We start from the raw sequence: 17,393 nt of genomic DNA on the forward strand, positions 1-17,393 counted from the left end.
TTTTTTTTCTTCTTCTTTTTTGAGATGGAGTCTCTCTCTGTTGCCCAGGCTGGCATGCAGTGGTGCGATCTCGGCTCACCGCAAGCTCCATCTCATGGATTCATGCCATTCTCCTGCCTCAGCGTCCCGAGTAGCTGGGACTACAGGTGCCCGCCATCACACTTGGCTAACTTTTTGTGTTTTTAGTAGAGACGGGGTTTCACCATGTTAGCCAGGACGGTCTGGATCTCCTGACCTCATGATCCACCTGCCTCAGCCTCCCAAAGTGCTGGGATTACAGGCATGAGCCACCGCACCTGGCCCCACACATATGATTTTCTAAGTGTAACTGAGGTTAGACAAAACAGTCTGTTTCAGTATCTACTTAGCATGAAATGGTTTCACTGCTTTATATGGCATTCAGCATAAACTCATCTCATCTCATCCTCAAAGCTAAACTTTGAAAGTTCTACTATCCAGAAATTTTCAACTATTATTTTATTTTACCTGGCATAATTAGTTATTATGACTATAATGAAACTTTGCAAATAATAGATCCAACCACCTGAATTCACTCTATTTAAAAAGCAAGCTTATAATCAGATTTTAATGCATCTTCTGTATTTTAAAGACTACTAAAATGCTTTGCAAACTTAGAAGAGACATATCTTGAGGTTCTACGTATACTTGCAAGGAAGGCAAATTTTAAAAAAAGAAATCCTTTCTAAATGAGGAAAACATTTTCAAACTTTTGTATCACCTCTACACCAACAGTACTAAGATGTGCAGAAGTCTGTTGATATTCTCACCAGGGGGCTCGCCTATTGAAAATAAAGATTGTGAAGACACAGCTGCCTTAACAACCCTAATTAGTGTTTCAACATTAATTAGCTACAGCAATGTTGATGCTAAGCAAGTGGTTTTTCCAACAGCACAAATACAAATCTATGCATGTGTAATGTGCATATGTATCCTGTAACTGATTAGTATTATTTTACAAAATATCCACTCGGTCTCCCCCACACCTCCATCCTCCCTGACTCTGCTTGGGTTTTCTAGGCACACTGTGTATCCTACAGAGCTGGGAGGGAAGAGCTGGGTGTACATTATTAGGCGAGGAAAGCCAAGTGGCTTGCTTAAATTAGTGGGAAAATTAAGAAAATAACCCAAGAGCCCTGCTTCCAACTCTCCTACCCCAGCTTCAAAAATTATCTTCTGCTTTTATATTCAAAGTGCATTTTGAATGCTATTCTTAGATACTTGGGTTTTAATCAAGTTTTCATAGCACATGAAGGAGAGATAAAACACAAGCAATCCTTTCTTATTGAATTAATTTGATTTTTGTCTTTTGCGCTCCCAGCTATCAAAACTGTCAAATAAACCGGTTTTGATTCATAAATAATAGTTCCATTATATCTACTGTGCCACTCGTCAGAGTACCTGAAATTTTAATTCACTTGTTCAGCTAAATTTCATCCTCAGTTCATGGCCATAAAATTCTTTATTGACAAACTTTCAAACCAACTTTGACTCTGAGGTATCTAGTCAACATTTTTCTTCTGTGTGGATATTAGTTTATTGAATAAGTGGCATCTGTTTTCCTCCACATCACTAGCAGAGTAGGTATTTCCTTTTGACAGCTTTGCAGGATTTATGGGTTTGCATGCTCTGAAGAAAAATAGCACTAAGCAAAAAATTCCAATTCATTACCTCTTAGTACTTAATTAAGTTCATACCCACGGCACACTGGAGGTGAACCCTGAAATGACTATGACAGCAGCACAGCAGCCAACTATATTATCTTTGGAAGACAGAGAAGATTCTAATTATCCTGACCTCATTTTTCCATCTATGATATTCATAAACATTCCTTCTATTTCTCTCCCTTTCAGGCTTGGGCAGAACTGTTTGGAAAGCAAGTGCAGATTCCTCTCTGCAGCCACCAACCTTTCTGTGCAGCCCTTATATGCAAGAAAGTCAAGCAGTGGTCTCACATTTCTCTCTGACCTTCCAGAATGCAGACACCACTTATCACAAGGCTTCCCCTGTGGAGGTGCTCAGAAGTTGGCGGGCAGGCAAGCAGTGGGTCTCACTAAGCAAACACACTGTCAGCAGTGAGAGTCAGGGTTACCTGTCGGGGTTCTGTGTGCACACGTGCATCTGTAAGAGGATCCGCTGGGTGAAAGTCTTAAAGCACTGCCCACATTTCCAAAGATGCCAGTCACTGAACTCCGAGTGGAGCTGGCTTGTGGAAGTTGGGCTCGCAAGGACTCGCTGGTTTTTCACGTTGATTTGATTAAATCCTGATTCAATGGGCCCAGATTTATCCAGAAGAGAGAAGTTCCTGCTGCACGGAGTCTGGGGGAAAACAACGGAGCGCTGCTGGCTGGCAGGGGCGAGTTTGCTGCCTTTGTTGAAGGGCTGCAGGGCGTCTTGTCTGCACATGGCTTCCATTACCGTTGAAGGGACATTTACTAGGAGAAAAGCAATAGTTTAGAAGATCAGTTTTACTAGCCTTTAAAATAACCACAGTAACACATACTTTAAAAAAAATCAAATAAATCAACATTTTAAGAATTTGTGTTTCTGGACTCAGAATTAACATAACCATCTGATTTGAGGGGAAAAAACTATTATCACAAATTAATAACTCATCTGATGCCTATTTATTAAGCAACTACTATATGCTCAGGATTGTTTTACATGGTCTTTGCCCTCATGGAGTTCACTTATGACTTGAGACATACAGGAGTCCATAGTGAGCACCACACTGCACCTATGCCTGGAGGGAGTTTAGATGGGAGGCACAGCAAGGGAGAGGGAGTGAGCAGGGGATGTTGCCCAGAGAGGGTAGCCCTGAGCAGTGCAGAGAAAATAGATTCAGCTTGACTGGTGGAGAATTTCAGGCTTTCCTCCAGACCTTGGCAGCACAGGATAGGTATCCAGGAAAAGCTATTTGAAGAGATGAACAAGATGAAAGACACCTGGAGGCAGGAGACGTCTACCATGCAGGTGGGATAGTAAGGGAGATGGGCTGACTGAGCAAGGCACGGGATCTGGTCACTCTAGGAATAATGATTGGGGGTCAGAAGGAGACCGCAGAGGGCCTTAAAAGTCCAAATAAATAAAGAAGAGACTTCAGACCTAGGAAACAGACACAGACCATTTCTGAGCAGAGGGATAGCAAGAAAAATAGAACCAGTGTTCAGGAAGGGCTTGAGAGAGACCTGATTTACAGATGGGATGCAAGTGGATAAGGAAAGGGTAGGAGGCAACCAAGTGTGGTGCTTGTGACTCAGGCTTTGGAATCTGAAAGACCTAGGTTCAAATCCTGCCTCTGCCTCTTATTAGCTTAGTGGTCTTAGGCAAACTATTCAATAGCTGTGGGCCACAGTTATTCCATCTGCCAAATGAGGACAGTGGTACTAACGCTTCTAAAAAATAATAGCAGCATGATGTGGTAGCTGAGATGGCTGAGGTTTTAACTCCACTATTGACTAGCCTTGGGCAAGTATGGAACATCTAAATCCATGATTTGGTCCCTGATATAATGTAAAACAGTCACTCTCAGGACTGAATGGCATAATGCAGAGGCAGCATTTAGTAAAGAGCTTGACCTATGGTTGACACTCAACAGATGTTCGGCCCTATGAGTCTTAGCATACTCGTCTTTAAAGTCCCCTTTTACGAGGTTTAAATACATCAATGAAAGTACTTATTACAGGGCCTACCATGAATGGCAACTACCATTTTTATTATAGAAGAAGTGATGGATGTGAGGGAGATGGCCCTAAACTGGGGTGGTGGCAGTGGAAGTGGGGAGAGAACTAGAAGAAATACTTCTGAGGAGATAAATCTAATAATATATCTAGAATTTGTTGTTCTTTTTATTAAGATGTTAGTGAGTTAATATTTATAAACTATATGCTGGTCATTCCATAGGTCCAGAAGTGATTAGAACCTAATGGGCTTAAAAATTCTTCTTTTTTAAAGTAACTACTATATCTATGGGTCATTTCAAGGCTCAGAGAGATTAAAGTTACCAGGTGGTCAAGAGAATGAAATTAGAGACCAAAAATTTTGAAAAGGATGATTGGCAAAAAGATTGTGATAGCAAGTAACAAAATAATACAGACTATGGCCACTGGCCACCGGTTCAAGGCCGCGTGGCAGGAAACACATGACCTGGGAGCACACCTCATGCCCTGCCACAGACCATCACTGAGAATGCTACCTGGCACGAAGACGCAGGCATCCTCAAGGGTAGGGGACTGTGACTGCCACGAAGCTCTGTGCTCAAATGGACAGGGAGATGCCATGTGTGAGCACAGAAAGGGGTAGGTGTGCTGCCTAAGCATTCTTCAACTCAGAACATTCTGTAGAATCACATGTGTCAAGCAAATCCAACCAGAGGACAAGCTTTGTCTGCACGGTTCTGTCGGCATAGCCCATACTGTCTTAAGAAAGAAAAGTAAAGCCAGAGACTCACAGACCTGGAAAGAGTCTAGAGTTTGTCTAGTTGGCAGTTCTTAACCTTGGCTACTGCACATTAGACTCACACAGGAGAATCTTTAAAAACTACATTATAATCTCTCCATAGGGCCTGGGCATCTACATTTATTTATTTATTTATTTATTTTTATTATACTTTAAGTTCTAGGGTACATGTGCATAACGTGCAGGTTTGTTACATATGTATACTTATGCCATGTTGGTGTGCTGCACCCATCAACTCGTCAGCACCCATCAATTCATCATTTATATCATGTATAACTCCCCAATACATTTTTTAAAGTTCCCCAACTGCTCCTAAAGTGAAATCAGGGCTGAGAATCACTGATCTAATCCTACCTTCTCCTGTTACAAATGACAAAAACCAAGTCCCAAGAAGGTCCAGTAACTTGCCCTGGGTCACACATTCACTTAAGGACACATCTAGGTGGCAAGTTTTAGCTTTCAGACTTATAAGTCAGAATTTTTTTTTCTGACCATACACTCATAGCATCTCTGCTCAACAGCTGTGCTTCAAAATTTAAAGGATGTTTTTACAGCTAGTACATTGTTTTGTGTGTACTATATATATAAATACACATGTTATATATACTTATGTTATACATATATATACATGTTATAGATACTTATGTTATACATATACTTATACACACCTACCTATGTATGTTTGTATGTCTTTATTCTATATACAAATATTTATGTATATTTGAATTCTGGGGCAAAAGCATATAATCAATATAGAATTTGTGGACCGTTTTTACACTTAAAAAATATTTTATGGCACACAGAATGTTACTTTTTAAGTAGGCACTGAAAGACAAGAAGGAATGTTTTGCCATGTTCTGGCATTTTAAAATAAAATATAAAACAGCACCATTGTCAGAGATTGGGGTAGAACCATCTTGTTTGGCCTTTTCATTACTAATCCAGAAGAGGCAAAGCATAGGGAAGCCCACAAGGTTTGAGGCGACACCACGCCTTTACAGGCCAGGCAATTTCAGACTCGCAGGAAGTAATGCACGGTGAGAAAACCATAGAATGAAGATGTCATCAACATGCAAGAGAGCGGGAAACACTGGCCAGTCACTTCACTGTAGGAAAAGGAATAAAATGCCTTTGGGGGAAATAATACAAATAATACTCTAAGTGTAGATGATAGATTCTGAGCTCTGACTTACACTCCTAGAAAGTAACCTAATTGAGCCGGGCATAGTGGCTCATGCCTGTAATCCCAGCACTTTGGGAGGCCGAGGTGGGCGGATCACCTGAGGTCGGGAGTTCAAGACCAGCCTGACCAACATGGAGAAACCCTGTCTCCACTAAATACAAAATTAGTCAGGTATGGTGGCGCATGCCTGTAATCCCAGCTACTTGGGAGGCTGAGGTGGGTGGGAGAATCACTTTGAACCTGGAGGGACCCAGAGGGTTGCCGGTGAGCCCAAAGAACCACGCCCATTGCACTCCAGCCCTGGGCAAACAAGAAGTGAAACTCCGATCTCAAAAAAAAAAAAAAAAAAAAAAAAAAAAAAAAAAAAAAAAAAAGTAAACCTAATTGATTAATTCTAAAAAATTGTTAAGGTCACATAACCTTTATATTAAAACAAAAGAATGTGTGGGTGACAGGGGAGTAGGGATGAAGAGAGATTGATTAATGGGTAGAAATTTATAGTTTGGTAGAAGAAATAAGATACAGTGTTTGATAGATCAGTAGGGTGATGATAGTTTACAATGCTCTATTATATATAATCATGCCACTGTACTCCAGCCTGGGTGACAGAGCAAGACCCTGTCTCCTAAAAAAAATTTAAAGCAGCACTTTTTAGAAGACAAGATTATTCTTCTTACATATCAGCCTCACTGACTATGGCCATTAAAGGTATAAACTAAACACAGGAAATTTTCAGAAAAAGGACATGAAATTTCATCCCAACACAAGAAAGAAAACATAGACAACTGCAAAAGGTGCAGAGATGGTTTATTAAAATGACCAAAAAGATGACGTGGTTTCTGCATGAAGCAATACTGAGCTAGTCAATCTCTTCAGTCTGGAAACGCAAAGATTGAGGGGAAGAGGGCAAACTCCCAAAGCCTTCAAGGATACCGTCAAGCAAGAACATGAACTCATGAAATCTGGACAGTTAAAACATTGAGAGAGGCAAATTCAGGATCTATAAAACAAAGTTCAGTTTACCCCTTCCTCGTTCATTCATTCAGTCCGCAAATAGTTGCTGAGCATCTATTACATGCCTGACCCTGTGCTAGGCACCATGGATATAGGGGGATCAGGAAAGCCATAGTCACTGCCCTCTGGCACATAAACTCTAATGGGAAAGGCAGATATTAAGCTGATGTCTTTACAGATAAATATTCACTCAGTTTCACCAAATGTAACATTCCATTAATTTCACCATTATAATTGTAAGTCGCCATTAATTGCAAAACACCTGCCAGTTTCAGAAAGATTAAAATGTTAAAAAAAAAATACATAAATTTTGGAATTGTCAAAGTACAGTTATGACAAGTGTGGTAAGTGCTGTTAGGGAAAAGAAAGGATGTCAGGAAATGACAAATCAGGGGTGGCTAAACGTGGGGATGACAGAATCTGAGTCCTGAGGGGTATATGGGCATCATACAAGTGCAAAGGGAGGAAAAGGCAATGCAAAAGGTGGAATATCAGCAGCTTTGCCATAGAGTCTTGTGCCATGCTGAGGTAGGAAGGAGCTCAGGGCACTAAAAGAATAGAAAAAAAGGCAATGTGGACAGAGAGAGAAGAGGAGATGGGCTGCAGCAGCCGAGGCTGGAGAGGAAGGCAGCATTATTGTCAATGCCTGTGGGAGCTGGACAGGCCACAGAAATATCTGACAGGGTGATGGTAGACAGGTTAACACAACAGAGGATGGTGGGGGCGGTAACATTCTGAACAGGGTATGGCCAGTCTAGAGATGTTTGGAATCTAATATTGTAAAATACTATATGGGCCACAGAAAATGTTTCTGGAGACTCTATGTGACCCATAGGCTATCATATTAAGGAACTGGGGATTTAGCCAAGAGTAACGGCAAGCCAAAAAATGATTTTAAGTTCGGGTGTGAGATGATCAGATTTATGCTTTAAAGGCATCATCGCTCTGTATCGGTAAATAAACAAAGTACAGAACAATGTATACAGTGTGCTACATATACATGTGGGAGAATGACAGCCAGAGAATAAAAGGGGGAATATTAGATGCTTGAATGGGCAAAAATTATCTCTGAAAGAATACCTGAGAACCTGCCAACATTACTGATGGCATCTTGGAAGGAGATTTACATGTCCACAGTACTTTCTGCATTTTGCTCTATGGGACAGAGCTACCTATTAACAAAACAAGTGAATAAACTGAAACAATAAAATAAGCAAATGGTTGAAACTTCACTCTGGCCACCATGAACTAAAGAAAGAAAGTGTGAAGTTGTGCAGAAGGTACTGCAGGGGTCCAAGCCAGAGTGGATGGTGACACTAGTCAGGTGGCAGCAGAAATGAAGTGAAGAAATGCATTAAGAATATGCAATCAACAGGACTTCGTGGCTGATTGGATAGAAGGGTGAGCAAGAGTGAGGTGTCAAGGTTTCTCGACAGAGCAATTGGATGATTGGGAGTGAGAGCTGCTGAAAGATGGGAGAGGCAGTTAGTGGGAGTGAATAGAGTAGTTTTAGTTTTACGCAGGTTTAGTTGGAGATGCATGAGAAACATGGAAGTGAAGATGTTGCCAAGACAGCTGGAGAGGAGTCTGGGGCTCAGTAAAGAGGTCTGGATTGAAAATGGAAACCTGGGAGTACCTGTCTTAAATTAGGTCACCCAGGAAACAGACTCTGAAATGGGGATTTGGGGTTTGGGGATTGCTCTCAGGATCAACACCTGTTGGGAAGTGAGGCAAGCAGCACTGGGCTGAGGGAGGAGTTTAACAGCTCTGGAGTTGGATGGAATGAATGTCCTTTAGGGTTGTCCTGGTTTGAGGTAAGGGAACCAGTCCTTTATACATCCCACATTGACCAGTCATTGGATATGGACTACTGTGGGAGGAAGTATGACCAAGGGTGAGGTGGTTCAAGTGGACTAAAGGTAATTCCTGGAAACAATTCATCCAAGATGTCAGTCCGCTACAATCCCACAAACAGTGGGAATGAGCGCCTCCATCCAGTAGCAAAGTTGGGCTTGAGGCAGCACACCACAATATCCTACAGCATGCAAAAAGCCAAATCTCTCATAACAGTGACTTTCCCTGAGACCTTTGTCATTTGTCTCTGTCAACACCTTTTTTAGTGGGTGCTGCCTTCTTGTTGGAGTCTTGTAAAAGAGTCAGAAGCATCCCTGTGAGTGACTTCTTTGTTCTTCTAGGAACCTACAGGTTTCAACAGCTCTAGACCAATTTTTATATTAGTTTGTTGGCTCAGGGTTTCCATAGCTGGCAAGTAGTGCAAAATCAAGCCTCATAACATCCTACGGCTAGGGCTAGTTTTTAAAGTATGACTTTGTTTTTACCAATGCCCCAAGATGGACAGTCCCTTAGCTTACTGGCTTGAGGGCAGCATTTTTCTATTCCCCATTCAGGGACAGGATAGTATCTTTTGGCTCCTGATTCTAAGCCAACCCCAGCTTTGCACTGTACACAAGAGGCCTGGAACCTGGACTCCTCCCAGCTGAATGACATAGAGAGCCTGACAGCCGCAAGCTCATGCTCTCTGTTGTGGCCACCTCATGCAGCATCTGCACAGTGTTTGATATTGCAGTTATGTGCTTATGTGTTCTCTTCTAGACTGAGCTCCTCTAGGACAGGGCCTGGGTTTTTGCACCCATCACAATGTTTCCCCTGGGGCCCTGCACAGATGGTCTTGTGGACTGAACTATACATAATCTTCCAAAGGTCACCGCTAAGGGCTTGAGTAGGGCCTTCCTGACTCTGACCTAGTTTCTCGCTGTTGGTGGAACAGTGGGGGTAAGCGGCACCGTGCAGAGGTCCCCCTTTTTATTTTCTGCTCTTTAAAATCAAAAGAAAAAAGCAGGGGTCCTCGAGGAGGCAGGGTTTACTCTGGTGCAGCAACTCCCCTGTTGCCATCAAGGTTCACATTCTGCCACCTCAGCTTCATATGCCGAGACAGAAAAAGCAGCAGGAAGACTTGTTTAACATTTATTCCCAGGATTTTTTTTAATTTCCTCTGAAATGAATATGAATACACTAAGGTCTTTACACTCTGCAGGAGCTAATCCCCCACTGGAAGCTTTGGGGAACCTCATTCCTTCTTGCGGATGCGATCTGTCGACACAGGCGTTCCTTCAGGCTCTTTTGAAAGGCCCACAGTGGATGGAAAGGCGCTCTTTGGAGCTCTATTACATTTATAATACGACTTTTTTAAAAAGAAAATAACATAGGAATTGCTTCCAGAACCCAAATGCCTGTTGAACTGCTGTCTTCTCTGAGTCAAGGCGGCTTTCAATGAGCTATCCGGGCAGTGAGTGTACCCACAGCCACCCTGCTTTGGGGCCGCCAGTGGAGGGGGCACGTCCTGAACCCAAACCCACCGCACACGCTCGATAGGAAATGTGTACTTTCAATGTTGAAAGAACCATGGGAAGAAAGTTATATTTTTATAACTGAAGGTGCTTAATATTACTCAGTAAGTAAAATCATATTTTCCTTGAATGCCTTGGTCCAAGTATCAGTTTCATTAACAACAACAAAAAATCTGCCTGAAATATTTAATCCCTTCTAATAATGGTAATAGAAATTCTCAGTATTTATTCAGTGCACATTCTTCATTGTTCACTGTGCGCATAGCACTATAAAGAGGCTCTGTGGAGGTATTTTATCGAAAAAGTATTTGATCTCAAGAAGCTTCTTTTTAGGTACCTGATTTATTTTGTAGCTAGCTCAGTGGGATAAAAATTGTCTTAGAATTGCTAATGCAGTAGAGATGATTTAAATTACTCAGGGCTGTGGAAGGCTATCTGTTAAATGATCTGTCCGTGCCCTTTCACACATTTGTGCTTTTAAATCACAGAGTATTTTCTTAGCACAGAAGAAAGAACCCTCATTTAGGTGTTCCCAGGTCTCCCAGTGAATCACATGGAATGAGAATCCATCTTAGAGGCAGTCAAAGTCATATATCTCCCCCACACTATCTGATGAAGCCTTCTGCTGGTTTCTTGGGTGGCCAATCACATGACAGATATATGACTCTGAGACAGAAACTGAAATAAAATTCCTATAATACCCTTGGGGAAAAGGGGATTGTCACTGTTGAGCACTTTAGTCAATGGCTTAATTCCTTTTAAACTTCGCTCAACCGTTACTTAGAGCTCTGAACAGAACCCAAAAGAACTACTTAGTTTTCCTACTGAGTGTACAATACTTCAAGCTGTTGTAGCTTTGCAAATTTTCTTTCAAGGACTTCAGGTGCTAAATGATATATCGTATATCCTGGTAGAGTTTATTCAATACTCTAATCATCAATCTCAAGAATGCTTCACTCAGGTTAGACACTAGCAGAAAGAAGAATTGAAAAGCAAACTGGTATGTTTTTTCCAGAAAGTACATTTTTGGCATGTGGCACCAAATCTGAAGGCCAGTGGTACGCTCTTAGACACCCATTGTCAGGTGGCTGTGAATGGCACACAGACCCAAAAATGCTCTACTCCAACCCCACAATCCCTCCCGTCCATGTGACAGCATTGTCAGGTGGAAGCACCATGCAGATATGAGTCTCGCACTCCAGAGATCCAGGTCAAGGGTAAGAAATGCATTTCCTAAGTGGTCACTCCACAGTTTCCATTTCTGGCTCAGAGCTCAGTAAGTGGTCATGCCATCCTTCCAGCTCCTCAGGCCAAAAGCCTCAAAGTCATCCCTGATTCCTCTTTCTCACTCAGCATCTAATGTATAAGAAAATGCTGTTGAATTTACTTTTAAAACATATCCAGAATCCAACTACTTCTCACCACCTCCACCACTTCCATGCTGGTCCAAACCACCATCATCTCTCCCCCTGGATTCCTGCAAAAGCCTCTAGCTGGATTCCCTGCTCTTCCCCCTGTCCAGTCTCCTGTCCAGTCTCCACTCAGGGAGTATTCCTGAAAAAAATTCAGTCAAATCGTTCTTTTTCTCAAAACCCTACAACAGCCCCCTTTGCCCAGCTCACACAGAGTCAGAGCCAGGGTCCTGACAATGGCCTCCAGGGCCCTAGAAGGTCTTCCCTGCCCTAGCACCCACCCACATCTAAGTTAATTCCTCTTCACCTCACTCACTCTGCCTCACCCATGCTGACCTCTGTGATGCTCTTCCAACATGCCAGGAACATTTCCATCTTGGGACTTGTAATTGTCTGGCTGCCAGGAATGCTCTTCTACCTACTAATACATGGCTTGTTCCTTCACCATCTTAAGTCTTTGCCCAAAGTCCACCTTCCCAGTGGAGCTTACCCCGTTCACTCTCTGAAACTATAACTCCTAACTCCTGGCACCTCTTTATCTCTTTTCTGCTTTATTAGCCCACAACACTTATCACCATCTGGCCAACTATTTATTTACTTATATATCTGTTGATAATCTGTCTCCCCCCATTAGAATGTAAGCTCCATGAGGGCAGGGATTCTTGTCCATTTTGTTCACTGCTATATTTACATCACCCAGCAAAGACACCGGCTCATGGTAGGTGTTCCTTACACATCTGAACAATGAACGAATAAATATTTGGCCTTGATATGTTTACTCTAGACATTCCTCAACACTCATACCACAACAACAGCTTCAGTCTGTAGCAGGTTGTATTAAAAGAAGAAACAGAGGATCTCATGAGATTTCTAGAATCCTCTTGGATCAAACACTCTAGATGGTTACATCAAAGTTCCAACATACAGACAAGTCCATGTTAGCAGATGGGAAGGCTGGCTGACACTGATGCCTTTCTGTGCATATATAGAGATCTAGCTTTGGGGGCATGGGGCATGGAGCCATTCTGTTTGAGGCAGAGCACAGTGGCTTCTACATCTACATTTGCCTCTCACTGCATACTCATGGCCAACACTGAGATTTTCTCCTATGAAAACAGGAACTCCCTCAAACAGGAATATAACAGCAGAAAATAAACTTTCCAGTGGAAGCTTGAAATGTAAGAGGAATGTACTATATGTCCAAAGATTCATTTTTTGATTTGATATTGGTTTTGGGGTTAGGGTAAAATAGAAAAGGAAAGTTGATAGTAATAGGCTTTTGATGATTTTCTTTTACAAAGAAATTAAAGACAAAATGGGAAAGAAATATCCGACCATCAGCATTTTGATGAGTCATAATATGAGCATTTTAAATTGTAGTTTTGGTGTGTGAGTGCATGTGTGAGAAAGAGGAGAAGAAAATGAAAAAAAAAAAAACACTTTTTTCAAAATGAAGTTTCTTATCCATTATCAAAAGACATCTGTTATCTTTGTTTCTTTTTGTAGCATAACATCAAATTACCAGTTCACAAATTAGTCAATTTGGTGACAAGAAAGCACAGTATCACTGAAATCAGTGTTTCTCACTGAAGCACATCAGTGCTAATTCTGTTCCAAATACTGGAAATCACTTTAAAATACTTTTCAGATAACTGATAGAGCAGAAATATAAAGTTTACAGGAAAGTTGCTGCAAATTTACATTTGCCTAGATGTTAATTCTTTTAAAGATAATGGTTGGTACAGTAATAAAGATAGGAGAAAATTACATGTTTCCAGACATGGTTTTAGACAAAAAATTTAGAATGACACAAATTCCTTAGTCACATATCTACCATTTTAAATATTCTTTGTCATGCAAATGACTATGTAGGAGGAAGCAGGAGGAAGCACACCCAACCAACTAAAGGGGTGCTACCCCTGATTAAATGTCATTGTTTTCTTATTATTTCATTTTTGCATATAGTGTGGCTCCCACAAGACTATACATCCCTTCAGAGCAGAAGGTGAACCTTACACTGCTCTTGTAATCCCTAAGGTGGCAAGCATAGAACCAGACACATAGTAGGTACTCAGTGAATACCAGCTGACTTAACTTGCTTCAACTATTATTTAAAATTCTGGCAAAGGCTTTGAAGTTGTTAATAGGTGAAGGACTGGTCCATACAGGTTAAGATGCCCTACGATAAAGCAGATGACATGCAGGGAAAAGAAAACGATGGAACAGACTTGTATATGTTTGTGTTACTTATTTTAGTGAACCACGTTCCATGAGTTTCAAAAAAAGCTCTTAAAAAGTTAGCTTTGAAATAGGTAAATTGAAATGTGAATTCAGAGCTAAAATAAATTCTTACAGTTTTCATCCTGGGCAATGCATTGTAAGGGGATCCCAAAGAAAGACGTATAGCTGTCATTGTACCACACCAGAAGCTCGGTGCCCCTAGGGATATCTATACAGGCTCGGTAGAATATATTCGACCTATTCAAAACAAAAGAAAACCCAGCTTAGTAATACATAGGACTCATGTGCCCCCATCCATATTTTTATTGCCCCGAAAAAGTTCTGCTCAGCTCCATCTAAACAGTTTTTTTGTAATAAATCTACACCCAACTGATTGTCCCCAGCAACCAATTAGAGTCTGTAACTCAGTATGATAAACAGCACTCAGTTTATTTCCACAATGACCCTCCCTAGAATGAATTGGCTGAAGAGACAGATATTTAGCCCAGGAGACATCAGAAAGGAAGAGTTCATTAAAAAAAAAATTTCATCTCACACTAATGAGAAAATTTCCTCTCAGGAAAATTGCAAAGACACTGGTGCCCCAACCTCATATATAAAAACTATTGACTTCTTATTTGAAGGAAAAGCATTAAATGTATTATTGCAACTCGGCATTGGGAGTTCCCAAATTTGTAATAAAATTAGGCAGCTTTGTGATATAAGGACTCAGGGAAATAAAAATTCTCTCCATTGCTCTTTTTCTAAAGTTTGATACAGGAGAAGAGAAAAACACTCCTATGTGAAATGGATGGAAATTCAATAAATACAAGAGGAGCACTTTACTCTGGCTGAAAGATTACACTCTGAAATGATACAGTGAAGGTATGAGAAATAATCATTTTTTATAATAGCTTTGGTACTTTAAAAAAATCTACAGATTAAAAAAATGAGGAGACTGAGACTGGTTTTCTCAATGAAGAATTGCTACAAATATGAACCTCAAGTTCAAGATAAAAGTGTGTAGGGTTGGTGGGCCTTAAATTTCTCCTTTCTGTAAGGAATTGGCTGTAGCAGGGCAATTTGTTCCTTGTATAACACTGCAGACATAAGGCGAATGCTTCTCCACATTTTTCATGGCAGTGAGATATGCACTTGTCAACATATTTTGTCACCACAAAGTGGCTCTTGGCAATAGGATCATAAAGATCAATAAAAAAGTGCAGATTCTCAATATTTTACTTGCAGCTGCAAAAATTTCATTTATCTTGTTATTTTCCTTACTTGCTGCCATTCTGTCTCACGAGGGCACTGCTAGCTAAGCAGAATGTTTTTCCCAACATTCTATGAATATCTGACAAAAACTCCAGCCAGTTGCCTAGCTCTTGCTACCCTTCCTCCCTCTGCATCTCCAAGAGCTGTGCATTTTATTAATTCTTTCCACTGCTACATAAAAAAATCAAAATTGGAGCTGAGCTATAAATCACTGGCATCTCCTAACTTGAGAAAAATTGAGTCTACTTTGTACTTCACCCTTGCAACATTTCATCTCTCGGTTTGGCTTCCCTTAATATAAACACTGCGCCCGGCAAATGAATGTGCTAAAACCAAATGACACACTTTGCTGCTGAAAGAACAGAACTGTTTTCAAGCAATGGGTGGTCTTCTGAGGCACCGAGTAGGCCGAAAGGGGGAAAAAAATGTGTAAGTGTACACCATTCCTTACAAGCGGGCAGAGCTTCCAAAACTCGCAGAAATCTCTGCATGTTGAAGCACATCAAAGGGATTTTTCCCTTTTCAGATAATATTTCCTTTGCTGACATGTATTTAGTATTGTGGTTGGATGACTCATAAAGATAGCTTCATGGCGTCCCAACGCAGTTGAAGTGGAACACATGCCAACAAACATTATTGTCAGCCTCAAAATAAAAACAAAACGTTCAGCTAAGGGTCAATCAATCAAGGGCGCTTTGAAGAAAATTCCATTTAGATATTACAAATCATAACAGAATGAATTTAAACCAGCTGACTTTTTGTGAAGCGGACATTCATGTACAATAAAAATTAGGCTGGCTCTTCAGGGTCCAACTTTTCTATTTTCTTACTCTTGGACGTGGTCACTGGTGATGAATGCCAGTTTTAAAATTGTGTTTTGTAGTTCATTTTGTAAAGATCTGAAGTAATCGAAAACAGATCAGCAGAGAGAGCTCATAGTGTAAGCACCATCATGAAAGGGGGAGTTGTAAAAAACCCACTTAATATTGACAGATAGGCAATGACTTGCCTACGCCCACCTTCCTCTTAGGGGGTTCTTGTTTTCCCAAATTCAGAATTTGCCTCAGTAGCTCCTTGGGTACCCATTACAGAACCAAACTCTCTCTTACTAAATGGACAAGCACAATCTTCACTAATTTTCTAGCTCAGAGTTTTATAGAAAACCTCACAACAGAAATGCAGCCGTAATAAAGGTGAATAAAGTCCATATACAGCAGTGTAATGAAATACTGTCTTGTGCTACTTCATTTAAACCATTATTTAATGAAATAAAACTGCACTGAAAACCAAGGCGGTGAGTCACATACTGCCCAAATTTTTTTTAATTGAAGACCTCAGAGAGTAAGTCAAATTTGTGCAGCCTTTAACCAACAAGGGGAAGACAGTTAAAAGAAAACTTAAGCTTCATTTAAAAAAAAAAAAAGGAAAGGAAAATAAATAGCCATAGGCAGGACTCCAAGTTGCTGAGCACAGAGCCCTCTGCTTTGATGTGTCTGTGGTGCCTAATAAAGCTAAACAGTTGCTTCTGATTCTAAAGGGAACACGGCTGTTTATAACTGAGGTCATATATTTATATGGCACACGTTTTCGAGGGATTTTGAGAAAAGAAGGTTTAGTGGTGGGGCTTTTTTCCTATTTGATTCATTTTTGCCCTCTCGTCTCCACTCCAGCCTTCCCTAGCACTAAATGGAAATGCTTCACCAGCAGGTGCACTGGGAAGAACTGACTGAGCGTCGGGAGATTCCACCCTGCTTCTCAGCTCCCCAGAGGCCTCCCTATGTGGATCCCCTATGGGAAATGGGGATGGCTCCACCCTGCCTTTGTTACCCTCTGAGTTTTGCCCATACCTTTCAGGAAACCAGGGGCTTCTCTATGCCTGGGAACTGCCTCATGAACTGAAAGGAATCCTGAATCATCAAAGGGCCAAACCCACTGCCACCTTTAGAGGGAGCAGGAGAGTTACCCTGGCTCTGTCACTGTCACTAAGTCTAACGGTTTTGGAAAGGGATCGGTGGGAAGGTAGAGAGTTCTTGGTTTCCCATGCTGTTGTGCAAACAAAGCTATTCCTCAAAGGAGACAGCATGAAGGAGACCGAAAGCAAGAGACCTGAGGCTGAATCTCTGACCATCTACTTATCTGTGTGAATACATCTGCTTGGGAAAAGCACCCCAAGTCAGTGGGTTTGCTGGGCTCATTCAGACCATTCTGGAAGTTCTAATGATGTGGGAGTAACTTCACCATGTGCACGGAGTGAAGGAGGCCATCTGCTAGCACTTTTAATCCTAAGTGTTCATGAATGCTCTTACTGTCATAGGAACTAAGGAGGTTTCAGAAATCAAGCAAAAAAAAAAAAAAAAAAAAAAGAAAAAAAAATGTCTGCCAGTCCTTGCAGAGTTCTGCAGGTTTTTTTTTTTTTTTTTTTTTTTACCCACCAGTGGTAAGCCT

At 41.1% G+C, this 17,393-nt stretch overlaps 1 protein-coding gene across 2 annotated transcripts in view; it reads right to left on the reverse strand.

Annotated features, from left to right (window-relative positions):
• The window catches only part of PRDM6 (PR/SET domain 6), a 110,102-nt gene that overhangs the window by 14,826 nt on the left and 77,883 nt on the right, over positions 1 to 17,393 (reverse strand). The window contains exons 6-7 of one of the 2 annotated variants that reach the window (XM_017859759.1): positions 13,807 to 13,931; positions 2,111 to 2,453 (exon numbers count right to left, since the gene is read on the reverse strand). In XM_017859759.1, the coding sequence (XP_017715248.1) occupies positions 2,111 to 2,453; positions 13,807 to 13,931 (468 nt within the window). The remainder of the gene's footprint in view (positions 1 to 2,110; positions 2,454 to 13,806; positions 13,932 to 17,393) is intronic. The other variant, XM_017859760.1, reaches the window with a different exon arrangement.

Source organism: Rhinopithecus bieti, unplaced genomic scaffold (assembly GCF_001698545.2).
Source record: "Rhinopithecus bieti isolate Rb0 unplaced genomic scaffold, ASM169854v2 scaffold_48739, whole genome shotgun sequence".
In the NCBI taxonomy this organism is placed as follows: Eukaryota; Metazoa; Chordata; class Mammalia; order Primates; family Cercopithecidae; genus Rhinopithecus; species Rhinopithecus bieti.